This window comes from Aquila chrysaetos, chromosome 4, assembly GCF_900496995.4.
Source record: "Aquila chrysaetos chrysaetos chromosome 4, bAquChr1.4, whole genome shotgun sequence".
Taxonomy (NCBI): Eukaryota; Metazoa; Chordata; class Aves; order Accipitriformes; family Accipitridae; genus Aquila; species Aquila chrysaetos.
Genome location: NC_044007.1, coordinates 68,122,119 through 68,146,885, shown reverse-complemented (window position 1 = coordinate 68,146,885; position 24,767 = coordinate 68,122,119). Strand labels below are relative to the sequence as shown.

At 42.6% G+C, this 24,767-nt stretch overlaps 1 protein-coding gene across 7 annotated transcripts in view; it reads left to right on the top strand.

Annotated features, from left to right (window-relative positions):
- GABBR2 (gamma-aminobutyric acid type B receptor subunit 2) overlaps positions 1 to 14,513 on the top strand; it is a 488,653-nt gene extending 474,140 nt beyond the window's left edge. For all 7 annotated transcript variants that reach the window (XM_030011389.1, XM_030011392.1, XM_030011394.1 and 4 more), the window contains 2 exons: positions 4,692 to 4,809; positions 12,023 to 14,513. In XM_030011389.1, the coding sequence (XP_029867249.1) occupies positions 4,692 to 4,809; positions 12,023 to 12,188 (284 nt within the window). In that variant the 3' untranslated portion in view covers positions 12,189 to 14,513. The remainder of the gene's footprint in view (positions 1 to 4,691; positions 4,810 to 12,022) is intronic.
- Positions 14,514 to 24,767: the final 10,254 nt, after the last annotated feature.

The following is a 24,767-nucleotide window of genomic DNA, read 5'->3' as shown; positions in this document are numbered from 1 at the left end:
TTGTCTCTCTGCAGGCACCCTAGCTTGCTCAGAAAGCCTTTTCTGGTTTGAGCCAGAAAACAGTCTTTACTCATTGCTGTAAATGGACTGGGAGCATTCATTTGCATGTCAGATATGCCTACATACTGTCAGTTGTAACCCCACTCCAATGTTTCCTAGTGTTAGTTTTTCCCTATGTAAAAGCAGCTCGAAGAAAAACAGATTTCAAAGGCATGTTGCTTGTAAATGCAAAGCAAAACAGAGTTCGTCTGTGACAGAGGGGGGAAATATTACTTCTGTGAAGTTAGTGTGAGTCAAGCGTTAAGCTTGAGTTTGAAACCACAGATTCAAAGGAAGGGCTTTCAGAAATAAGTGTACAAGACTTCAAAGGAATGCTGTTTTAAAGACAGAATATAGTTCATTATATCCTTTGTATATGGAGATATATAAAGATATGTATACTAGTTTCTATGAAGCCCAGCAAATGGAGTCCAGTCCTGAAATTGGAGCTTGTTTCTATTTCAGCAGGGAGACCAAACTCCAGAGGTTCAGAGCCCACCCTTCCTTGCATAGAAATAACTCTGTAGTAAAAGGAGTTTCTACTGATTTAAAGTAGTATAAAACAGATGAGAATCTTGCTGGCTTTGCTTTAAAAAAAAAAAATCTTCTTTTCAAAACGTAACTATCAGAAGTCATGTGCCTGGTGCTGTGAGCTTAGTTCAGGAGATCTTTTTCTGATATATCCAGCAGACAATGTGATCATTTAAATTTTTCCTTTCATTTTCCTTTCTTTTCATCCTGTTCGCATAAAAAGCAGAAACTGGCTAGTCTTGTTTCATGGTCCAAACAACAGAAGTGTGAAAAATTACAGCAGATTCAAAAAAATCTGCATTTAAAGTTTCCAGAGTTCTTTAGTAAATCAGCAAGGTTACCTCTGCCAGCTCTTATAAGCCATTATTAAACCACACTTGCTTCTTTGTGGAGCATACAATATGCTTTCTAGCAAAGAGAAAACAACAACAGTAGAATTGAAAGATGGGGGGTGAAGAATGGTTCTGCCATCTAGTTGTAAGCCATCGGAGGAATATTGCCGCTAAAGCGTAATGATGAAGATGTTCAATAAAGCTGCAGTGTCCAAACGTCAACAAAACAAGCTTCTAGGTAAAGAAAGACACTTTATAAAATCTAGGAAGAAACCGCAGCAGTGGCAGTCACCTGGTGTTTTCTGCCTGCAGCTGAACAGGAGTCGTTAAAATGCACGACGCGTTCAAGCCAGCCCAGGTAATTTTGACAGCGCCAGGTTGCAGAGCGATTATACGTGTGGCAGGTCTGAAGTGAGCGTCACCCCTGGCAGAGGGAGAGGCGAGCAGCTGGGAGCAGCGACATCCTCGCTGAGCCCCTCCACAGCCAGCGTCGGATGCGCTCTTGCAGCTCGGAGCTTTGTAATTGGAAGTTGTTTCTCTGCTGCAGGTAGGCAAAGGTCCTGAGCTAAAGCCTTCTGGCTCTCGCTGACAACCGGGCAGCAGGTTTTGTTTTCTAATGAACCCATCAGTGAGTGCCGTGCGAGGCCCTTGAGATCTATTTGACTTTTTTCCCGATGGTTTTCTGAATGGAAAGTGCTCGGGCGTCACTTATCGAGACTTCCGAGTTCCAGTTTGAGGTCAACAAAGGTGAAAATTACTTAGAAAGTGCTTCTAGCTAATGTAAATTCAATTTTGAAGGTAGTTAGATCATCCCAGTGCAACTTACTCAGTAGCATCTGCAGTGGCAGACAGTATCCTGAGAATGAAGGGCATTTTTCAGGTGGCATACTTAATGGACAGAGGAAGAAAACATGGGGAATTACTAAAAGCAGTGCTACACTTTCCGGGGGAAACTGGGAACTCAATTGTTTACCGTTACCCTTAATTCATTTTCTTTCAGTTGTTCATGTATATAAAATCAGTTTCCTCCATCCTTAAGTTTTTTAAGTGCATATGGTAACAGTGTTTCTTCTTTAAGCTCCAGCTCCTGGAAGCATATGACTAAGTGAGAATCTTGCTCTTCATTATTTAAATGAAAGGTAAATTAAAAAAAAAAAAAAAAAAAAAAACAGAAAAAAAAGAAAGATATTCTAGTTTCCATAGCTGCAGAATAAAAATCCAACAACTCTTCTCCCAAAAAGCTTAACAAATAAGAATTACCCAACTTTTTTGTATTTTGAAAGAAGCAAAGGAAAAAGAAAAAAATCTCAATGATGCGGCAGTTTTATGTGTATCTTGTCTGTATTTTATACCTACACATTAAAACTTGTATATGGTAACCTTGTATACAGAAATTTATGCAGTGTATTAAGGGAGAGTCATCTGCAAGAGTGATAGAAAGGGGTCTATTAAGAATAACACACAGTGATATATGGGCAGTTGGTGTTGAGGGGTGAGTAGGCAGAGAATATATGATTTCTGCTCTACTTAAAACTAAATCCCCCACCTTTTTGACAGGGACCACCTCCTTCCCTCTCTCTCTCTCACACACACACACACAGCAAAACTGAAAGCATAAGAAATCCCTTTAGGGGTGTACGACACCAATTAATATATGAAATCACATACTCCCAAAGCCCAACAGTTGCATATTCCAGTCATTTGATGAAGAATCATATTTTCAGTGGCTTTGTAAAAGGTTAAATTTCTTATCTTGGCCAAAGGAGTTGGAAACCTAAAATAGTTAAATAATAGACCTTTTCCATCCCTAATTACAAGGATTACTCAAATTTTAACTTTGGTCTATATCATAAAGTCGGCAGTTTTCATTGTCAGCTGAGATCACCTCAGGATTGAACATTGGTTTTAATCATGGAAGTAAAGAGTGTTCTTTTCTACATGTCTGTTTATAGACATCACAAGGCTTTTATGCAAATGTCAAGCTCAATATACATAGAAAAGTGATATATATGGAAAATAAAAACTGAACTCTTGTGACAGTAAATGCCACACCAGCAAACTTCAGGCTGTCCTGAGATGATAGACTTCATTGCTTATCTTAGCCACTGTCAGATTTGACTCTTTGCTGTCCTCCCTTCACGTCTAAACCATCACTGAATCCTGTCATATCTTCCTTTTAAGCACTCTTCTTGCTACAACTGAATTCCTTAGCTCTCTTTTGCTGACATTTTCTTGCCCTAACAAAAGCAGCTTCGTGTGTTCTGGTTGCCTCCTTTCTCACCCCGACCCTTCTCTTCCATGCAACAATAAGTGAAGAAACCTTCTCTCCTGCTCTTCTGAGCTGTAGCGATCCCCATGTCTGCACACTTTTGCATCCTCACCTATTCACTTCTGGCCAAGTTGCTCGTTACGTTTTTCACAGTAGAAAGTGAACGCTACAAAATAATGCCAGGGATGACCGCGCTGGGAGGGGAATGATACGCGTTGGAGTTTGCCCTCAAAACATTCTCTTTCTGCTTCCAGCTTCTTTCCTCAGTCTTTGTTTCTGCTGCTTGTTTTGTCCCACCAGTGCTCTTCGATAACATATATATTACTAGCATGCTGGGACCTGAGCATTATTTGGGGCTTCTGAGCATTAGTAGAACAGAAAAGCAGCTTAAGCCTTCAATACGCACTGGGTTTTTCACGCTATTTTCATTTTCTCTTCAGTATTTTCCTGCTTTTCCCCCTCATACCCATTTTTACATTGAAAACCTCCAGTGTCGTTTTCAAGAATTTACCTTTGAGTCCTCTTCCATGCTGCCTTAACGCCTGCAGCAATCACTCTTTCTCCGTGTGTGTGGCAAACAACTGCCGGTGATGGATTTGGAGCTGCTCTGTAATTATTTATGAAAACTGTGCACTGTCCTCATTACTCAGATGTTTTCCATGTGACTTTATTTGGCTTAACACAGTAGGAGACTTTGGAAAAGCAGGCAGGAACAGAAAGGATCCCCGGTAAAGACAGTCTTCTTAAAATGGCTGTGTTCGTCTGTGTTTCTCCGGGGGACCGATGCCACAGGCTTCAGCACAGCTAGCCAGGGACTCCCGGGACACCCGCGGGAATCACGTGAAGCTACCTACAGGGAAAATGATGATCTTCTACGTTATCACTATGCAGAAAAGAGAGCAGCAGGAGAAAGCTTAATGAAATCATTAGCTGTCCTTCCCGCAGACAGCCTATGGACCAGTGCGACTGATATGAATCATATTTCCGGGCTAAATGATAGCAGATAGTTAAATGACAGCACTTAATTGCTTATGTGATTGCAAGAGTACCAAGGTTTTATACATCAATGAGATTATAGTTTTTCTAGGAAAAGACTTAAATAAGAGGGTTTTTTCATATGAAAAGGTAACAATTTTTGATCACAAGATAATATGATGGTGCAGTTACATTAATTTTTTACCCAGCCTAAGACTGGGTGAGAGAGCATGATAGGGCTGCATAGAGATAGGCAACAAGGTTTGGTTTGTGGTTTGGTTTTTTTTAAAGGTGGGGGGGAAGCAAAGGAAGGACAAAAGAGCTTTTGTCCCTTTTCTGTTTCTTCATGGTAGTTCCTATGAAGGAGCACAGCATCAGAAGCATGAGTACCAAAGACTCACAGGGAAACCTGAGACTGTATCAGAATATAGGCAGAAGGAGTTCACTTTGTGGCATTATGAATATCTGGGAAATTTTAAAATGAAATAATTTTAAAATGGTCACTTGGTCACAGTAAAGTAAAATTGAATGTGTTCTCCATCCAGATGGTGAGAAAGCCATTTTGAAAAATCATCTTGATCAAAATCCACCAGCACAATGGGGCTCATCAGACCCTTCCAGAACAAGCAAAGAACCTATAGAAGACATCAACTCTCCAGAACAGTAAGTATACACCATTACACACTGGTACAGAAAGAGGCACCCTTTGCTCTCTCAGGTGTGCATGTGCTTGGGCGCGCACAGTTTCTACTCTTTTAGCCATAAATTACATCCTGGATACCAGCTGCCTTGCTGATAAGATGTTAATTTAAATTATTACATTTCATCAAAACCCATATTTCTCTTTCATGCTTTTTTATGGGAAGACCTTCACTGTAAACCCTTTCAGCCAGCCCCAGCTACAGAGAGAGCCTGGACCACCAGTAACAGAAGATGTGAATGGCCCCTCCTGAAGCACCAGTGGGCAGCAACGTTGTACTGTGATGGCCCCCCCGCCACCAGCTCACCATCCCCACCAAATTTAGAGGATATCAGGGGCACTAGATCCTAAGGTGCCCCAAAGGCAAACTAACACCCTTCTTTTCTCTTGTCAGAAACATCCATAACATGATGTCTGAAGTTTCTGCAGAGAGTTACAGGACAAGCTGTGCCCAACCACCAATGTATATTAAGGAGAGAAGAGGATGTACATACGTGCACACACATGTTACGACTAGTGTCAAAAGTCCAAGGCCTTCCACACACCAGCCAGAGGGGTTCATGCTGTACCTAACCATTTTGTTCTCTTTCGATCTTAAGCTAGCTGAGAAATAAAAACAGCCTGACGGCTTTTCTACGTTGCCATAGCAGCTGGACCTGAGTTTTGGCATAGGAAAGCCTGCACCGAGTAGTTTCCCTTAGAAACAATGCTGTGGCTACAAGGATAGGATGGCACAAAGCACTTGCTAAATTCAGGGAGGGGAAAAAGTCTTACGGTATCAGCTTTTGCCTCCAGGAACCTATACAATAAACTCATGTACTACCAGCTCAGCAAGGCCTGCCGTAGGCCAGAGCTCAGGGAAGCACCGTGCTCGTTTGTCCCTGGATCAGCCATTTCCCCATGGCAGCCTAGTTACATGGGCACCACTTCATCAGGAGCTGAGCTAATAGCTGTCAGACTCCTGTTTTGTACACGGACAACTTCAAAGCTTATTTAAAAACAGAATAAATTAAACAAATTACTAGACTGAGTCACATGTTACATCAGTGACAGCAAACCTGATTTCAGATAGCAGTTACTACCTTGTACTACCCGGTACAGGGAAACACGTGGATTTCTAACTGTCCTTGCACTTAGAAAAAAACCCAACCCAAACCTGTACAGGAGGTAACACATACATATGCACCAAAAAAAGCCCCCAGTAGCTGAAATATCTGGTTATTTCACAAAAGCAGGGCACTCACTGAGAAAGCTCTCGTGACTGTATATGGGGTCAGCAGGGTGCTTTCATGCATAGCTATTAGAGGTCTGTCTTTTTCCAGCACCATTTGTCAGAAATAATGTAGTGTGAATGCAACCTCATCTGCACACGGCCCCCTTTTACATTAAGAGAGATGCTAAGAAAAACACAGACACTCAGATAATCCAGTTGTCCCAATACGGATTTAATACAGAAAAAAAAAAAAAGGGAAAAAAATTTGGTGATGACAAAACTTCCTCGAGGCTAGTGGTAACTGATGAGAAGACTGAAATTTCCTAAAGGTCTTAAAGAGCGGGTCAGTACAAATCTGAACAGTCACTGACATTTATGGAAAGCAAGTCCTGCTAAATCAAAACAGTGTCATTCAGCACTTGCACAGCTGTGACTGTGCCAGGTCCAAGGGTCAGTGTTTCCCCTGAGGATGTGATGGCAGTTTGGGTACCAGAGCCACACCACCCAGGCACAGTGGACCCGCCAGAGAGGAGAAGTGTAGCCATCTTCAGGACTAGGGTTTCGCAATTCCCTCTTTGACAAGAGATTGCCTCCTTCCAAACTTTGTGCTCTTTAAGAATATCCTTCTCCATGAATGGGCTTTTTTTTAACTTGTCTGGCAGCACTTCTGGACTTCCATGGTTATTAAATATATTATTTTTGTAAAAAAAAAAAAAAAGTTAAAGACAGGTTGTAGTTTGTGCCTTCTCTTTATCATTTCACTGCACACATAGGGCATCTGATAGAGAGGTAGTCACACAGTCTGCTGAACCTATTTCTTATTCAAGAACACAAATCTCAAGGATGTTAGTCTGAAAAAGATTTCCTCTTTGCCACAAACCTATGAAAGGAGGCCATTAAGATAATTTTCCTGCAGAAATGTTAACTCTTTAATGCCTATAGCAAAAAGAAGCATCCCAGCTTCCTGTTATTGACAGCACTGAGCTGACATCTTCCGGTATGAAATTTCTTATAGAGTGCAGAAAAGACTCTGATTTGGGATTTTTTTTTTCATTCTTTCTTACCACTAATGCTACATTTGACTAACTGCAAATGTGATCCCTTATTCTACAGTTGTGTCCAAAGTGAAGGCACAACAGTACACATGCACTTCATGCTCAGCAGTGCAGGAAGTTGTTTCATGTTTGTTGATGGGGTGATATTTATACCATCCCAATCAGAATGTGAAAAACCTTTGTTTTGTGCTTGGCTCAGATTTAGAACCCTGCATCTAAGGAAAAATGCAGTTTGTATGACTGTAAAGCAGATTTAGAGCATGAATACAGATGACTCACAGTTCCCCTTGTCTCTTACTCCCTTTCCTGCTGGGCAGGACCTGGTAGGTTATCTATCATGCAATGTAAAATTTGCCATACCCAGTCAGACCGTCAGGCACAAGGAGCAAAAAGTGGGTTCTGGCTGCTTTCTATCCTGTTCACACTGGCCACACAGTGTAAATTAACACTTCCTATAATAGGCAAAGCAGTGCTGGTGCACAGGCTCAAGCCCTGCACTTTGATTTTCCATGGTGCTTATTAGCGTGCTCCCTAGCACAGTTGTATCAACTTGTGCTCTCCTGGTTAATGCTCAGGCACAATTTGGTATTCAGAAACCCTGTTTGGGGGGAGCTTAGCTGCATGGATGGAAGCTGCACCGTGCCAGTTCGTCTCAAGTCCAGAGAGCAGCCTGAACTAGTTTAGAATAGATATAATAGTTCATTTCCCAGTAGGCTGGGGTGTCTTTCACGCAAAGTCAGCTCTTTCCTGCTGGGCAGTCCTGCTTACTTATCTAAAGATCCCATCAGTCGGCTCATCTGCACGATGGCCATGCAAATACATTATATGGGATATCTTCTGTGACCTTTAAAGACATTCTTCTGTGCACCTTCATTCCTGCGTGTTGTCCCATCTCATCAGTGACCTACATTTGCTGAATTAGTTTTTGGCACCATTAAAATTTATACCATTCTCATTTTAACAGCGACGATATGTAACTGTCTTCCAGACCTCTGAGTAAAGGTGATGATAGATTTCTGCAGGACCCCACTAAACCTGCCATTTTGATAGACTGTTTCCTATATGTGGTCATTTTTGTAACCATCAAAAGAGCTAATCGTTGTATAACTCTTATGATAGAAACCACCTTGATTTTTTTCGAGCTTTTAGCAGCATTTAAAAGACAGCCAAATACCCTGCTGGAGCCAGTTATGTCAATTCTAGTAACCAAAAATTCTCATCATAAAAAGTTGGTTATGACTGTATTATTGCATTAAAGCCATATGCCTTGGCATGAACATGCCTCTGTTTCAGTTTCTTCACCAACAGTGGTTCATATTAGTCTATCTATGATCCTACTCAAATCTGTCATTAAAATAAGGTGGATTTAGAATCATTAGTTTACATGTTAGTACATCTTGCTTTATTGTAGTCTTTTAGAACTTCTCTAGCTTCCCAGCATTTGCTAAAAATCAAATTAATGGGCTGAAGAATCGACTGAAATGATCCCTGAATGCTTAGACACAGTTTACACACTCCCACAGATCTTCAGATGTTTGAATGTAGCAGCAGTTGTTTCAGTCCCCCCCACTTACCAATGGATCTCATCAGTGGTTTTCTATAGCCACTATAAAAAAATATTTTTCAAATGCCTCTGCTCCCTTTGCAGCATCATGCATTCCATGTATGTTCCATTGTGTTCCTATGTGCATTGACATTGGAAGTCAAGTTTTTACTTGATTTTATTTATCCCTCATAAATGGCATTTCTGTACAGAGCTGAAAATATCTGCCCTATTCTAACACAGTACCTTGATGAGTGGGTGCTCTGTATGAGGCACCACCTTTCCTTTCCATCCCCCTCAGCAGCTGCCTGTGATTCTGTGATTCTAAAACTGCTAATACTAGCCATTCCCTCCCCAACATACTTGACCATATATATGTTTTGACATATCTATATTGTATGGACAACTCGAAACAAATTCATAGAATCATAGAATCACAGAATGGTTTGGGTTGGAAAGGACCTTTAAAGGTCATCCAGTCCAACCCCCCTGCAACCAGCAGGGACATCTTCAACTGCATCAGTTTGCTCAAAGCCCCATCCAGCCCAGCCTTGAACACAATCATGGGCCATCCACGACTTCTCTGGGCAACCTGTTCCAGTGTTTCACCACCCTCATCGTAAAAAATGTCTTCCTTATTTTTAGTCTAAATCTACCCTCTTTTAGTTTAAAGCCATCACCCCTTGTCCTATCACAACAGGCCCTACTAAAAAGTCTATCCCCATCTTTCTTATAAGCCCCCTTTAAGTATTGAAAGGCCGCAGTGAGGTCTCCCTGGAGCCTTCTCTTCTCCAGGCTGAACAACCCCAACTCTCTCAGCCTGTCTTCATAGAAGAGGTGTTCCATCCCTCTGATCATCTTCGTGGCCCTCCTCTGGACCCGCTCCAACAGGTCCATGTCTTTCCCGTGCTGAGGACCCCAGAGCTGGAAGCAGTACTGCAGGTGGGGTCTCACCAGAGCAGAGTAGAGGGACAGAATCCCCTCCCTCGACCTGCTGGCCACGCTTCTTTTGATGCAGCCCAGGGTACGGTTGACTTTCTGGGCTGCGAGCGCACGTTGCCGGCTCCTGTCCAGCTTTTCATGCACCAGTACCCCCAAGTCCTTCTCGGCAGGGCTGCTCTCAATCCCTTCATCCCCCAGCCTGTATCGATACCAGGGGTTGCCTCAAAAGCACTGACAAAATGTGCTAGGGATGGGGGAAGGGAAGAACTGCTGATATTGGCAAAAAAAAACCTACAGAGAATGAGGCAAGGTACAAGATTTACTTTTGCTAAAGGACAAAATAGCAGTTCTGTTTGGATTTTGATACTTTTTTTGTTTTGTTTTGTTTTTCCCCCTAACAGTTTTGCCTAAACTCTTTATTGTGCGGGAGTCTCCAGGCTACAGTCCTCCGCCCCAATTCCAGGAACAAAGTTTTCAAGTGAAAGTAAACTTTAAGTACAGTTAAAGCAAAATTTGCCACCCACTGCAGCCACCGTTGGCCTAGCCAAATAAACATGCTTTGTCCATGGTATGGCTAAGACTTAAATGGGTGAAAAAAAAAATCCCATTCACTTGATTATGCAACTGGATTCTCTTGGAATAGCTTCAAAAAGCTCTTTAATGAGAAGTCTGTAACAGTTGAACAAAGTAAGCATTTCCACTGGTGGGAAAATAAGCTCGGGCAATTCTGTGTTTGACCCTGCAACGAGAGGCAGAATGACAATCCGCAGCGTCAGGCTCATAAGGATTCAGCACGTGGAAGCAGTGAGCCATGCCACCTCTGCACTCCCTGGGAACAAGGCCTGATTTCATTGATAGCACCAGAAAGAGTCGGGCACAGTAGCAAAATAACAATGAATGGATTTTGTTTAGTCCCAGGAATGCATTGCCAGCACTACAATGATCAACACTGTGGATTAATATTGCATCAAACTTTTAAAGGGTGTTTGGGGGGGGGTGGGGATGATGAGAAAGAGTTTCCCAGCTAGGCAGGCTACAACTATTTCTCTGTATAAACAAGCCTTAGTCTGTAGTGAAGAAACTAAAGAGAAGCAGATTACGTTTCTTTCTGTTTGAGTTTGAAAGCTATACTGCTTGGTCCCCGAGCGGTGCACTGAATGCCTTGGTAGCTGTCTCCACTTCCTAACACAAAGCAAAAAAAGTAATGAAATGTTGTTTGAACCAGAAAGGCTGTCCAAAGGCAAGCTTTCAAACATACACTTCTTATAAAAGCCTGTCTCTACACAGTCATTATATCAGATAACAGGGAAATATAAATTTAAAACTCTATTGTACTGATACAATGCTTTGTATGGGCATTTTTCTTCTGGAATCAAAAGGCCGGTCTTCGGGTCAGTTTTGTCACTTTGACACCTGTCTTCTCGTAAAAATGTCCCTCTGTGTCTCAAGAGTGAATGTCTCCAAATGCAGAAGCAATCCCGCTATGATAACATCACTGAAAACCTCCACTGGATTTTTATTTTATGTAAGGTGCCAGTATACCCACAGCACGGGGATAGCAGAGCCCATGTCCCACGGCACCGTCCTCTCCATGGAGAGGGGTTAATTGGGCTGTCTGTGAGCACAGTTTACTGTCCTTTTAAAAAAACAACCACGAAACCCAAACCAAACCAAAGTCCCACCAGTTATGGTGATGTCAATCCGCTTGGAAAATTGCATACAGGAAGTTGGGTTCCTAAAAACTGAATTTTGGTGTGGGTGGAAGGTTAGACTGCTTTAGAGCGCCAGCTCCTCGGTCCCACAGCACTGACCGTGGGAGCTCAACAGCGTTCAGCACCCCAAAAGCACAGACCTAAACTGCAAAGAGGAACTACTTGGAAAAAGCCATCGGTCCGAATTCCCTCCCTCCCTCCACGCACCTGTGTTTGCCTTAGCTGGTTGCAAAACTGCCATCGTTAATTCTAACATCCTTGCGCTACGCGATGATGCGTGGCTTCAAACTCAGCCTGTGACCTCGTGCGTGTCTATGCAGCCGGCCAGGGCTCTGCACGCAACAGATCACTTTGCAAGGGGCGGGGAGTTGCTAAGCCACCTGCCCTCATTGCACACTTAACTTTTTCCAGTATCAGCAGCCTAACGATTACTCTGAAAGTGCCTGGGAATTTCAGAGGGTTGTGGGATGCTGAGAACGCACCCTCAGATTCCTTTGTGAGGTCCAGCCTGTCAGAAGCATTCCCGGAGGGGAAGTAACAGCACGGTGGCGGAGCTCAACAGCAGCGAGTGCAACGCTCTCGGCATTAACCCTCTCTGTCACAGCGGCCGGCACGGAAAACATCCTTGCAGCAACCTGCAGCCACAGCGAGCGTGTAATGTACTATATTCTCCTCTTGGCTAACGCTCCTCTCTCTCTGTCTCTCTCGCAGCATACAGCGTCGGCTGTCTTTGCAGCTGCCCATTCTTCATCATGCCTACTTGCCATCCATAGGAGGAGTCGACGCTAGCTGTGCCAGCCCCTGCGTAAGCCCCAGTGCCAGTCCTCGGCACAGACACGTGCCGCCTTCCTTCCGAGTAATGGTTTCGGGGCTGTAGGAAAGGGAGATCAGTGCTTCCCGAACTGCTTTTAAGTACTCAATGACTGGACTAAACATCCGACCTAGAACTCTGCTACAAACATGTAACGTTGGCTCTTACCGCGGAGGATCTACCGCTGAGGCCGTCATCACAGGAGTGCCCGTGTAACTCGTGTGGGAAGGCAAAGGAGAAGGACACAAGGAGTTTGATCTGTAGCCTTATTCATGGAGTTTTTATTTCTTCACGTAGAAGTCACTGAAAAACGTTTCTTCCCAAATTTCTACTAGCAACAAGGAGGCTGGGAAATACGGATCTTGCAAAAAAGACTCTAGGAAAAAAAACAAAACAAAAACCACTCAGTTGTCACTGAGCTTCATGTGGCTGCTGAGAACATGCCATTCTATACTGTATCCATGTAAGGAAAATACAATGGTTGAGCTATACCATATTTATTGAAATAGATACACTCGTTTTTACAAGAGTTGTGTTAAATTGCTGGAACCATTCTGCACCGGTTAGTCTTGCCTGTTTTCATTTCAGGGACGATGTTCGATAGGAAAGGAGGGTTATGAGAAATGATTCTTTGGGTGGCATTGAGACTCTGCAGTGCTGTGAGCAGGGTCACCTCTGACTTGCAGCTGTACATGAAACCCAAGCAGAGGCTGAAGCTCCAGCTCCCAGTGGTCACCAGCTGGAGAGCTGCTGGTTGGAAGCGGAGCGCTTCACCCTTCTCCAGGGATGATGGTAGTGACCGCTGACCATCTGCAGCTCCATTTTAGCAAAGTTTCTGCACCTCTCTCAGAATAAACACCACCAACCGTAATGTACTAAACTGTCTGGAAAAGTCCTAGGGCTGATTGATAACTCAAGAAGCTGAGGACAGATGGTTAGTAAAGTCTTAATGTCACAGGACGGATTGTTTTTCATAGTTTGTTTGAATTATGTCACACGTAATTACAATAAAATTAATCTAGTGGACTGGGGGGGGAGGGGTTAGGGCACAGCACTTTGCTGCTGCAGGCAAAGCCTGCAGAGCACATAGATGTGAATATACACTATGTTTGCTTTGTACCTGCGTGTGTGACAGTTGTAGCGGATAATAGAGAGGACAAATCAAATTTACCAATAGAATATTTTACCTGAATCCTAAAAGGACTGTGAAGAAAACAGCGGTTTTTGTACTTTAGCTCCATCCCCTGAACCGAAGCAATTAGGAGGAACGATGGTGGCTTACGGTCTGGACGAGCTCTGGAGCCAAACCCTCAGGCACAGGTGAGGAACACATGCAGCTTCTTTTTCCAAGGGACTGGAAATGTGGCATCTCACTGCCAGGGCTGTTTGCTAAGAGCAGGGCGGGGGGAAACACATGAAGCACCCACTGGGCTCTCAGTTTTCTTTGACCAACGCCTGTGAACCTCAGACCAAACCTTTGGAATGACGTTTCTACAAAGGTTTATAAATCAGCAATGGCTGAAGCACAGCTGAAGAGGTTCATTAGCTGAGGGACTTAACCACAGCTTTGACAAGCTAGCATAAATCTCCATTAAAAATAAAACACACCTCATAGTGGCCAAAACCAACATGAATATGTATCTGAATCTTACAATCAGGAGCATCACAAAATATTTCACTTGGCACATACAGTAAGAGAGGTTATGGAAATACCTGTAGCTTTTAGAACAAAAACATGTAAGTATAAACACAGATAAAATAGAACTCATTACTCTGTTTAAGCACTAAACACTGACGTTGTCACTCAATGTGTGTTGACAGTATTCTCTTGCTTTATTAATATCATCAGGGCCTGGTTTATTTTAAAAGGAATGTTAATTTTTAAAAAGAGAAAATTACAATATTGTATATAATGTATACACAAAGATCTCTGTAGAAATATTATTCCAACTTAGCAGGAAAAAAAAAATTCAGAAGTATCGGACCATTGGAGGTGAGTGTGTGTGTGTGTCTGTAACTTCGTGAATACTGACTGTGTGACGTTTATTAGGTTTAAACCATGCAGTACATTCTTTGTCTCAATGATACTGTAGTTTCTCCCATAACATTTTTTTTTTACTTTACTGCAGATAACAAGACCAACCAAGTGAATATAGCTATTTAATGTTTCTGTTCTTTTATACTGCAGCAAAAATGTACTGTAAATTTATGAAGAGGCTGTGCCCCAATGGCATTTTCCAATGATGTTAGTGCACAAATGCTTTAAACTAGACTGGAACTGCCAGGATAAAATGTAAATGAAGAATTTCTTGTATAACCTTATACTGCATGAGATCAATTTTTAATAAATTGTTGCAAATCTGTTTTTATGAATAAAATATATAAAACCTAGCTTTTTGGACTTAGTGCCTTCTTCCCCCATAGCAAAACCATTTTTAATGTGTAAGTGTGTGTGTCTAGATATATAAACATACATATATATAAAAGCCTCTCTAGAGAAGGAGGAATCCTATTACAACACTACATTGTAATAAAAAGTCAAAATACACGTCCTAGTAGTTGAAGGGTTCACATCTAGAGAAAAAAAGAGAGACAAGCTTCTGCCCTGAAATACAATTACTGCAGTACTCATGAGTGAAGTCTAAGCCATTTTTCAAATGGGAAAATAATCAAACATATGCTGAACATTTACATCCAAACCACACTTAATACATGCACTATTCTCTCTTGCACCACACTTAGTGGGAACTCAGGAGAAAAAGAAAGATTTTACTATTTCACATAAATTACTGAAGTTGAGCCAAACTTCTAGCTCTATAGTAAAATCTCTGCTTCGGCAAACGAGAAGTTTCTGAGAATAATCACTGGTTGTTTCATGAAGGCAAACACTAAACTTCTCCATCCAGTTTCACGCATGTGGTGGGTTTTGTGTCTTAAACCAGGTTCTTCTGCATGGCAGAACAGGAGGAGGGTGGGAATGTAGTGCAACGAGCCAGCTGGAGGAAAGAGCATTTTTAGTCATTTGCTTTTCAACAGGAGCATCCTCAAGCCAGCACAAAATGACATAAAGCCCAAGATGAGGGAATTCAGAGCCGCCACAAATGTGTTTTCTGTAGATTTCTGATGCAGCTCAGGAGTCCCACCGAACACATGCAAAAGGGAAAATACCAGTGAGGAATGAACAGCATGGATCGTGGATCTCAATGCAGAATACCAGATGGCAGGAGAAACTCAAACAGATACATCAAAGCTCATTCAAGAAAGAAAAAAAAAAGTCTAGAGTGGCTTTATTTTGAAACCTATGTTCAACCAGAAATTGTGAGAGGATGTGAACAACCTAGAGTTGCTCAAGAATAATAGGAAACCAGAACAAAGCAAAACATTGCTTTAAGAGGTCAAGAAAAAAACAAAAGGGAGATGTCAGGGGAGCAAGTTTACTCTATCTGTTGAGTTTCCACAGTCACAGCAAATATGTTTCTTATGAAATCATAAAATTGCTTTTGAACTCATGGAAGATTACTAAAGTTGCAGCACTTCTTTGAAATAATAAAATTGAGCATAGTAAGGGAAGAGCAAGAGAGGTACTTTTTCAGTTTTCTCTTTCTTTTAAAAAACTTTAAATCTTTTCTTAAAGGTTTATAATCAAATCTTTTCTGGTCTTTTCAGAATTTGTTTGTTCGTTACAAATCCCGGTACGGTGTGCCTGTTCTCCCCAAGACTGGATTAGTGTTTCTGTCCCTTTCTGCTCAAGCTTGCTTAGCTGCTGGAAGCCAGTCCAGCAAGACCTGTCCCAGCACTTCCACAGCACCCTATGGATATCAGCAGGGCTTTACTGTGCGCTCATACCACAGCCCAAAGGATGGGCCGGTCTGCCCGTTCAGCGAACTGACTCTCCCTGTCGCTGATTTGTTTAATAGGGATTTCTTCTCACCGCCTGAGAAGACTGACAGGTTTATTACAGTGGCTTAAACATCACGATTTTGATCTGCGTTCAGTTCTCATATTTACCGACTGCCTTTTCCACCTCTTGAGATGGTGAATAGCACTTACGGCCGTTACTTTAATATGCATGAATATTCTTCGCGAACGCACTTTCAAGAGCACTCTGCCTCTTGAGCCGATCAGGATTCTGCCAGTGCACTACTGCGCTTATCACTACTCGCTAAATGACATTGCAGGGGAGCAATAACGGGTCTAGGGCTGCGTTGGAAGCGGTGGGGAGGAGATGTCCGGAGCCCTCGTCGGGCTGCTGGCAAGGGCAACCCTGGGTGGCAGCACCGTCACTTCAGTGTGGCCACAGACCTCTCTTTCTTACCTGCAGACATCTTGAGCCACCAGCTTTGCAAACTGCGACTGGTTTGAACCCCCTCCCCTGGTTGATGGGGTGCTGAAGTGGGCCAAACGAAGGGAAAGAGCGAAGGGCAGGCAGGAGGAGAAAGGAGGGAGAGGCATCTCTAATCGCCGAGCACGTCCTTCACCGCCCCCAAGAAAGTGGCTGCTACTGGTGCCATCAGAGCCAAGCATCGCACAAGCATTTAGATTACTGAACTTTAGAGGCTAAATTCAGTAGAGATCAAGTAGATCTGAGGAGAGGAGCAGGAGGTGGGAGTGCCAGCTGGAGGTACCAGCAGCAAGCAGCCTCTGGGCCGGCTCACTAGCAGCAGCATAGCAGAAAGGAGCTCAGATGACCTTGAGCTTCAGGAGAAAGGACAGACATCTTCATGAGTCGGCAAACACAGGCTTTGACTGGAACCGAGGGGGTTTTTTATCTCCTGACAAGAGGTTATGCGGCAGGAGCCCTGTACCCACACGCACGGGGTGCAACTTAAGCCGAGAAAAGTGTCATCAACTACATTTACAACCTGCAGCGGTAACCACTTCAGGGACCACATCACCCACCTACCTACTACTGCAGTCAGCAGTGTGGGATGCCTGCTTGAGCACGGGAGCTGCCACTGGTAGAAAACCGCCCCACAAATGGGAAGCCATCCATTCTGGCAAGTCAGTTTGACTGGAAAATAGTGTGTGTGTGTTGCAGAGAGCACCGGCAGGACACTGGGCAAGCGCAAGCAGCCCAGCGTTAACGGCCTGGAAAACACCATGAGAGCCAAGGCAGAGACATCCACGCTACCTCCTGCTTTGGGAATTTGTCACGCATCTAAAAGCAAAACCCGTTCTAAGGACATACACCCACAAGCCATCCCCAGCTCAGAATTAATTCGCCCTGGCGCTGGAGCACTCTGCCACACAGTGCAAAACCCTGAGCCTGCGCAGCTGAACATCCCCTGTTTGTCCAGGCCTAAGGAAAAAGGAGCATGAAGCAGAAATAAAAAACTGGAAAAGAGCTGGCAGGAAATACGTGCATGGCTTTGTACTCATAAAGTGCTCTGCTGCACTGTTACCCAAGTGGCTCCTACTCTGCCCTGTCTAAGGGTACTCCAGTATTTCCAACCACCAGGGACTCCTCCCAGCAGACAGAGGGACGGAGACATCTCGTCTGCAGGAGGGAGGAACCTCACATCCTCACCAAATAATCTAGCCAACATAATAATTAGTCCACATTATTAAGTAGGCCATCAACTGGTGATACAAACCAGCACAAGCCTTGTTAGGAGAAAGCATTCCTCTCCGGCATACGGACATCTCTCTTTGGGAAACCTTGTGTTCCTTTTACTTTGTACAGATCCGTACAACACAGCCAGAGAGCAAAACTGTTCCTCCAACCTGAGAAACCCTTCGCTTTATCCCCTGCTAGAGCTGTGTCTGAAGCAGAGAGCCACAGACAAAACAGCAGAGATGAAAGTCATCTCTTGAGCCGTTCAGGAGACAAAGCCAAGGGAGGCAGCAGTGCTAGGACCACCTGCCCAAGGGTGCTCTGAAGGGCACCTGCAGGTGTAGGTGCCACTAAAAGACTTGCCGAGAAAAGTAAATTGCTGAGCATAGATCAGCTTCTCCTCAAGAAAGGTAAAAGGAAGCAAAGTCTTAGTTGCTCATCTTAAAGGCAGTCACATTTCCAAAGACATTGACTCTCCCCATGACGAATAGCAAGGGGAGAGACACTAACAGTAACAGGGGGAGCAAGGACAGTAGCTTCAAACTAGGGCTGCGGAGGGAGGGTGATGTGATAAAGGTTAACAATTCCCACAACTCATCCCGACTCTCAACACTGGAAAGAAGTCCTCTTCGGTTTGCCTTGGCTCATACTTAGGTCACTGGAAGACACTATTTGAGCAAAGTAACAGAGCTAATGGGAGAAAAGGAGAAAAAATATCAAAACAACCAACGCACACATATGAGAAGATGGCTTGAGAGTCATAAAGATGCAAATGAACAAGGGACTCAGCTGCAATCGTTTCTGAGGAAGACATATCAATGTCAGCATCAGATACAAGCACCCCTAGCAAAAGATAGTCACTGTCATCCCACAAAGCTAGCTGTACAAATGAAGCTGTTAAAATTGTCAGAACTGAAGCCAACACCATCACTAACTGCCTCGGTGTTGCTAGTAACTAAAATGGGAGCAACCTTCCTCCAAATTTTGACCTCAGCTTCTAGTGGGTGCAGAGTTTGACGTTAAATTCAATACTTCAATAGCCTAGGCTGTTTCCAGGCTTTCATTATTACTGGAGGGCTGCAGGAGCATTAAGTTTGCAAATTACCAATCCTGATGAAAATTTTACAGAAACTGGTTCTTACACACACGAAGAAATATGTTTTTTCAACTGGACTGCCTTAGATCAGGGTGTGGGGAGAGGGTATATTTCACTATTCTCCCTATGTATGCACTTTTTAATCTTTTCAGAGGCCTTCACAGAATTTCCCTTTGAGATTATAGACTCTCCAATTTCAAGCTGAAAGTACAGCTGAAGAGCTGTCATACTGCTGTTGTAATAAGGAGTATTTCTCTAATAAGCCTCCTTATTCTCTGAGGACCTTTCAGTCTTCCCCACCCCCCACCCCGCCCCAGCTACTATTCTATATTTACTGCTTTGTTTTAGTTTTAAACCCCAAAAATTTATTCACCTAAGAATTAACTGACATTTGAACTTAAATAAGCAATTTTTGATGAGACTGAAGCTCAGCAAAGTGGAAAAAACGCATGAGTTGTTCCAGCATAATCCCTGTAAACAAATAAGAACAATACTTGCTACAGTTCAAAACTTTCAGAGGTATTTCACTGGGACAAATGAAAATAATTTCAAAACAAAATCAAGTAAATGTATCCCAGGTTTACTTGACCGTTGAGTTAGAGGACAAAGTCAACTTTCAGTTATCCTTGAGTGGCTGATTCAGCTTGCTACAACCTGGGACCAAAGCTGACTGCTCTACCCACTGGGGCCTGTTTGCTCACTGCTTATTAAAACTGCCCTCAGCTCTGCAAAAACTGGCTTGTAAGTTTTTTGAAGGTGAATGAATTAACTGGGAAATTCAGACTAGCACATGTGAATTCTCCATAGACCTTTTCTTGCTTTCTGTCAGCCCGCCACTCCTCCCATCCCATTATGCTCTTTACGATACTGCCGTTTGATATAAAACTACCCCTATTAGGGACAAGCAAAATTGGAATGAGGGTGGAAAGACATATAAAGGCATTCATTTAATCGGTCTGTGGCTCAGCATTTCAGTATTAGGAGTGACAACCTGATGAGTCCAAAGGCATCTCCCCGCATTGAGTTATTTGTTTTGTCACGGGACGGGAGCAGTCGCATCGGATGTCCATCAATTCCTCTCAACAGAAGTTTTCTTTGCGTTTTGTTCTAACCTGACCCCAGGCCAGCAAGACTCACTACTCCTCTCTGCTTCTAGACTTTAACGAAATCTCCTGGCTTGAGTCTTTTTAAATATAGCAAGAAGGTGAAACCTCTCCTTCATCCTCCTGCACCTGCTCGACTCTGCTACTGCACCCTGCGCACTTGCAGGCAGGCAGCGGCCGGGACTTTCGGCAGCCGGACAGACCCTCTCCAAACAACATTTCCCTGCAATGCAATGTGCAGAAAGGCTGCACTGTTGCACACCTCTCCTTTTATTTTCTTTTTTTTTTTTTTCTTTTCAGCTTCTCTGTCAGCTGAACGCCACGTGCCACTTCCATTATTCTTTGTGTAGTTGTTACCAACGCTGGAACATTTGATATGTTCAAATCCTTCTGAAAAGGCTGTCAGTCCTTACTTGAGAAATCATTAGGAGGAAACACTCGCTTCAGGAGTCCCAAATGTGACAAATATAGTTTCAAGAATTAAAAAGTGCCTATTTTAATATAGCCTCCTTTAAATAAGCTCTCTATTTTTTCCCAGTGTATGTCAGCAATCATCAACCACTCATTGTCTTCTACAAAGAAAAAGTGCGCACCCAGCTCTGTTTCAGACCTCGCAGGCATGCTTGCATTATTTTTTCATACCCCCTATTTTCTGCCTTTTTTTTTTTTTTTATGGTCATGTTGCTGATTTATTGTTTGTTTGTTTTCAAGCAAGACAGAAACAAAATGAACTTTCCCATATGGAGAACACCAACCACAGAGCACTCGCGTCTGTGCAGTACAAATGCTCAAGTATAAACTGCTTCTCCTCATCCAGCATGCAGAGTGCGTATCCCAGGCTGTGCAAGTAGAAGCTTAGAGCTTCAGTCAGATAAAAGATAATAAAATGAGCTTGGGCCTCATTAACTTACCCTGTTGATGTGAATATTAACATAGATTAAAATCCAAGATCCAAAAAGAAAACGCCATCCCAGCCTTCGTCACAGGCAAACTGCAAGCAATAATAAATTCCTTGAATTAATTTAATTCATCATACTCTAAAGCTACAGCAAGACACGCTACATAAAGGCCTTCTCCACATGGTTTTGCAAGTTTTGTAGCCAAATGCAATTTCAAGAATTAAATCTCTGGTTATGCACTTTGCTTATGGCTTTGATGAATACCCTGCTGCTCTGGCTGTATATACAGAAAGAGTGTAGGAAGGCACTTTTCTTTCTTTCAGGACCTAGTTCAGCTTGGTATGCAAAAAAACATTTATGAACATATCAGAATTTAGGCAACCTTGCTTAAATTAATTTAATGGGGTATATTCAAAATGATGAAAAGATGTTTCTCATTAATTTCTCTCTCTTTCAGAATAATGCTTTCCTTTTACTGATATTCAGTTCTTTTACTCTGTTCTAAATAGATGTTATACTACCTTCATTATGACTACATTACTAGCACTACACTAGTGATGCAAATAAGGACGCTTCATCTTATTTTTTTCCGTTTTCCTATACAAGAACAGCATTTACAGTACACTGTTTGTACTTACGTAAGAAAAATTAAGGCGGACTGAAGAAAGGAGCTGCTTTTTTTTTTACTTACACTACAAACTTTTTGTTTATTGTGGAAGTTCAAAAATGCGTTTAACACTATAACAAAGGGAAAGAGATTTATGGAGATCATTAGTTCCTCCAAAAGTCCATTCCAGTCCTGAACTGGCCCTTTGGAAAACATCACCCTTTCCCTGGGGTAGGAAGTTCATTACATGAAACGATCATCAGCGATCCTCATCCCAAAGCTTTCGGCCATCTTTTAGCTTTGTTAATCCCAGTCACCAGCTGATTATTTAAAAAGTAAAGTACTTTCCTCAGACTCCACTGCCTCACTTGATTCCCATCAAGAGATTCCTCTGCTACACTGCATGAGACTGCTCTCTTCTTTCCTGACATAGCTGGCACGGTGAGATGCTGAAGATGGTTTGACCCTCAGACTCCCCATGCTGAATGGACAGACACCCTCGGCCAGGGGGATTTTATTCATTATGGAACTTCCCTCAGGCTTTGGGATACATCTACGTGTTTCTCCGCTTTTACATGTGATGTTGTGAGCTGCACCGTGTAAACTGTGGTGGTCTAAGATAGGTGCCTGTTCCTGCATCTGTGACAGAGAAATTTCCTATCAGTAGCTTGTACGTCCCAGTAAGATAGCAAAATCCCATGAGAAGGGTAGAGTAGCATACCATATGCTTTTCAGGGATGTATTTGCTTAATTGGCAAAGATTTATTTGAATGTTTGTGGTACATCAAGCAACACACTGCTTTGTGCGCTGTAGTTTTCTTCATATTTAATACACAGATCGCTGGCTTAGCATACAATGGATGCCTCTGCTGATGACAGTCCTCTGCCACGTCTACCTTCTTTCTGGCACTGTTCCCAATGCAATCGCTGTGGGCAGAGCTGCACTTCCCTGAAGACAGACCTTTCTGCATAAAAAAACATCCCACAATCTGCTAACTTGCTTTTGCACCTGTCAGGCAGTCATTTGGCTACCCATAAATTACATTATTCATTCTTGCCCTACCTAGCATCCTCCTCATTTTTCTTCAGTCCTGTTCATGAGAGTTTCTGGCTTCAAACCCTAAGAAGTCTCCCCTGCATTTCTCTGACTACTCACTTTCATCTCCTTGGGATTCTTTGGTGGCCAAAACTGCTCCTCACAACTGCCAAGCTCATCTGGCCGCCTAATAGTTTGCTAGCCTGCTGACTGAGCCCTTCTTTTGCAGGTGAAATGGCATGAATCCCAAGAACAAAACCTCTGTCAAAGACATAAACCAGTAGATCGGTGTTGCTATTGCTAGCGGCAGGCCGCGTTATCTGCATTTACTGAGCGATGACTCTGCTATCAGGACTTACTGGGTTGTGTTTTGGGCAGCTCTGAGCTCGGTTTGGCTATGGCTGCAGAATGACTAAAGGGTTGGGAACAACTGCTTAACTTGTTCTTTTTGTTAGCTTGACTCACTGCAATGGTAAGGTTTAACTGTATACGGTAAAGGTCTAAGAAAACGCAGTGATTGTGTAACTAGCTAGCTCGCCAACAAGAAAGAGTGGCCAAACAGACTGTTTAGGAAGATACAAAGATAACTCCCCTAAGCCAACCTCCAGGACTGGAGGAAGGGAGCCCACTCCCACCACTGAACTCCTCCTGGTGGAGAATTTGGGTGACCAACAGTTCATTTCAAACCTTTTGTTCTAAAGGAAATCTGGCGCTCTTGACCTTTAGGGCCCAGAAGGGCACAGGGAAGGTGTGCACAAAAGCCCACAAAAATTTCATGAGGTCTAATGCAACGAAGAAAAAGTGAATGTTCTTTCATCTCAAGTCGTTCAATCGCCTGAAAAAACATGTGTCTGCTGCTCTTCTCCCATCCCCCAGCATTAGCACCAGAAAGCATAGACTTCACTAGCTCATGTGAGATGCAAGGTATTTTTTGTACAAACAAGTCTATATCCTCAGAGTTACATAAACTGAATGATTCAATGCTCCCTGAAATCGTCACAAAAAAGGCCGACAACAATGAGAAATACTTTCCTGCTTCTGCCTCAGCACTCATCATTATTTTTAGTATTTATGCCACTGTAAATTCATCTTAGGTTTACTCTACTGAAACAAGTTCATCTTGTCTATAAGGGAGAGCAGACTGTTGCCTTACTATGATAATTTTTTAATCAACACTCTAAACATGGGCAAGTATCTGGAAACCAAAATTTAAAAAGAAAAAAAGACAACTAGGGAATACATGAAGAAGGAAGAAGAATGCTTTCCCCCTTCTTTCTCCTTGGGAGAAAATATTTTCACACTCAGTTCTTAGATCAACCTGAGCAACATCTCAAAAAACAGTAAAAACAAACAAACAAAAACACTACAAAAAAAGAAGGTAACAGAGAGTTTTCCACCACTTGCTTACCCCTCCTCCCCGTTGTTATGCTGGTCAGACCAGTCACCAGGCAGAAAACTTTACTTGCAAAGGGAGAAGACGATTCAATATTGAACCATGGTTATTTCATATGGTTTCCCAGATGGAAAACCATAAAGCAGGGTGAGGGTTTACTGCAAAACAAAACAGAGTCTGGAGAAAGGGGAAAACATATGTATGGATGCATATATTAAAAGCAGTTTTAGAAAATCACTTAGTCTTCCAGAAAATTATAAGGAAATACAGAATAAGTTTCCACATTTTTTCCAACCAAAGCTTTTAATCAGAAACTGTTGTCTGGACATATTGACAAGTTGCATATATACAAGCACATTGATTTTATACTGCAGAATTAAACCTCCCTGCTGCCACATTTGGAACATTGAAGTCCTATGTGCAGTTAATATAACCCATATCCATGAGCTGATAAGAAATATTACATAAATATTATTTTGATTTATCATGTAAGGATTTTTTGACAGGATGTTCTGGGCTTATACATTTTTATAAATTGTTGCTATTTTGGTAAAGCAGAAATGTTGGGTGACCAACGCCAGCCAGTAGTTACAATTTCCTGTATTGTTACTATGCAGCATGCCAAGATTTATAGCTAACTTCATCAACAGCTTTCATTGTCCTGCCTTTATATACTTTCCTTACTCTGTTGTTGTTGTTTTTTTAATCATTACCTTCAAATTGACATCCTTGGGCCAATTAATTTTTAATTTAGGAGTGTGAAACAAAAATAGCTTCATGAGTCAAGAATTAAACGAATGAGAAATGAGCATATGGCAAAACCCAAGTCCTTTTAGCTGCTCTTTGAATGTACTATGATTTATAATGGAGAGGTTATGTGGTAAAGTTTAGAGTACAAAGCTTACTAAATAATAAATACAGTGCTTCCATGTAATTTTGCTGGCAATAACCCTGAGC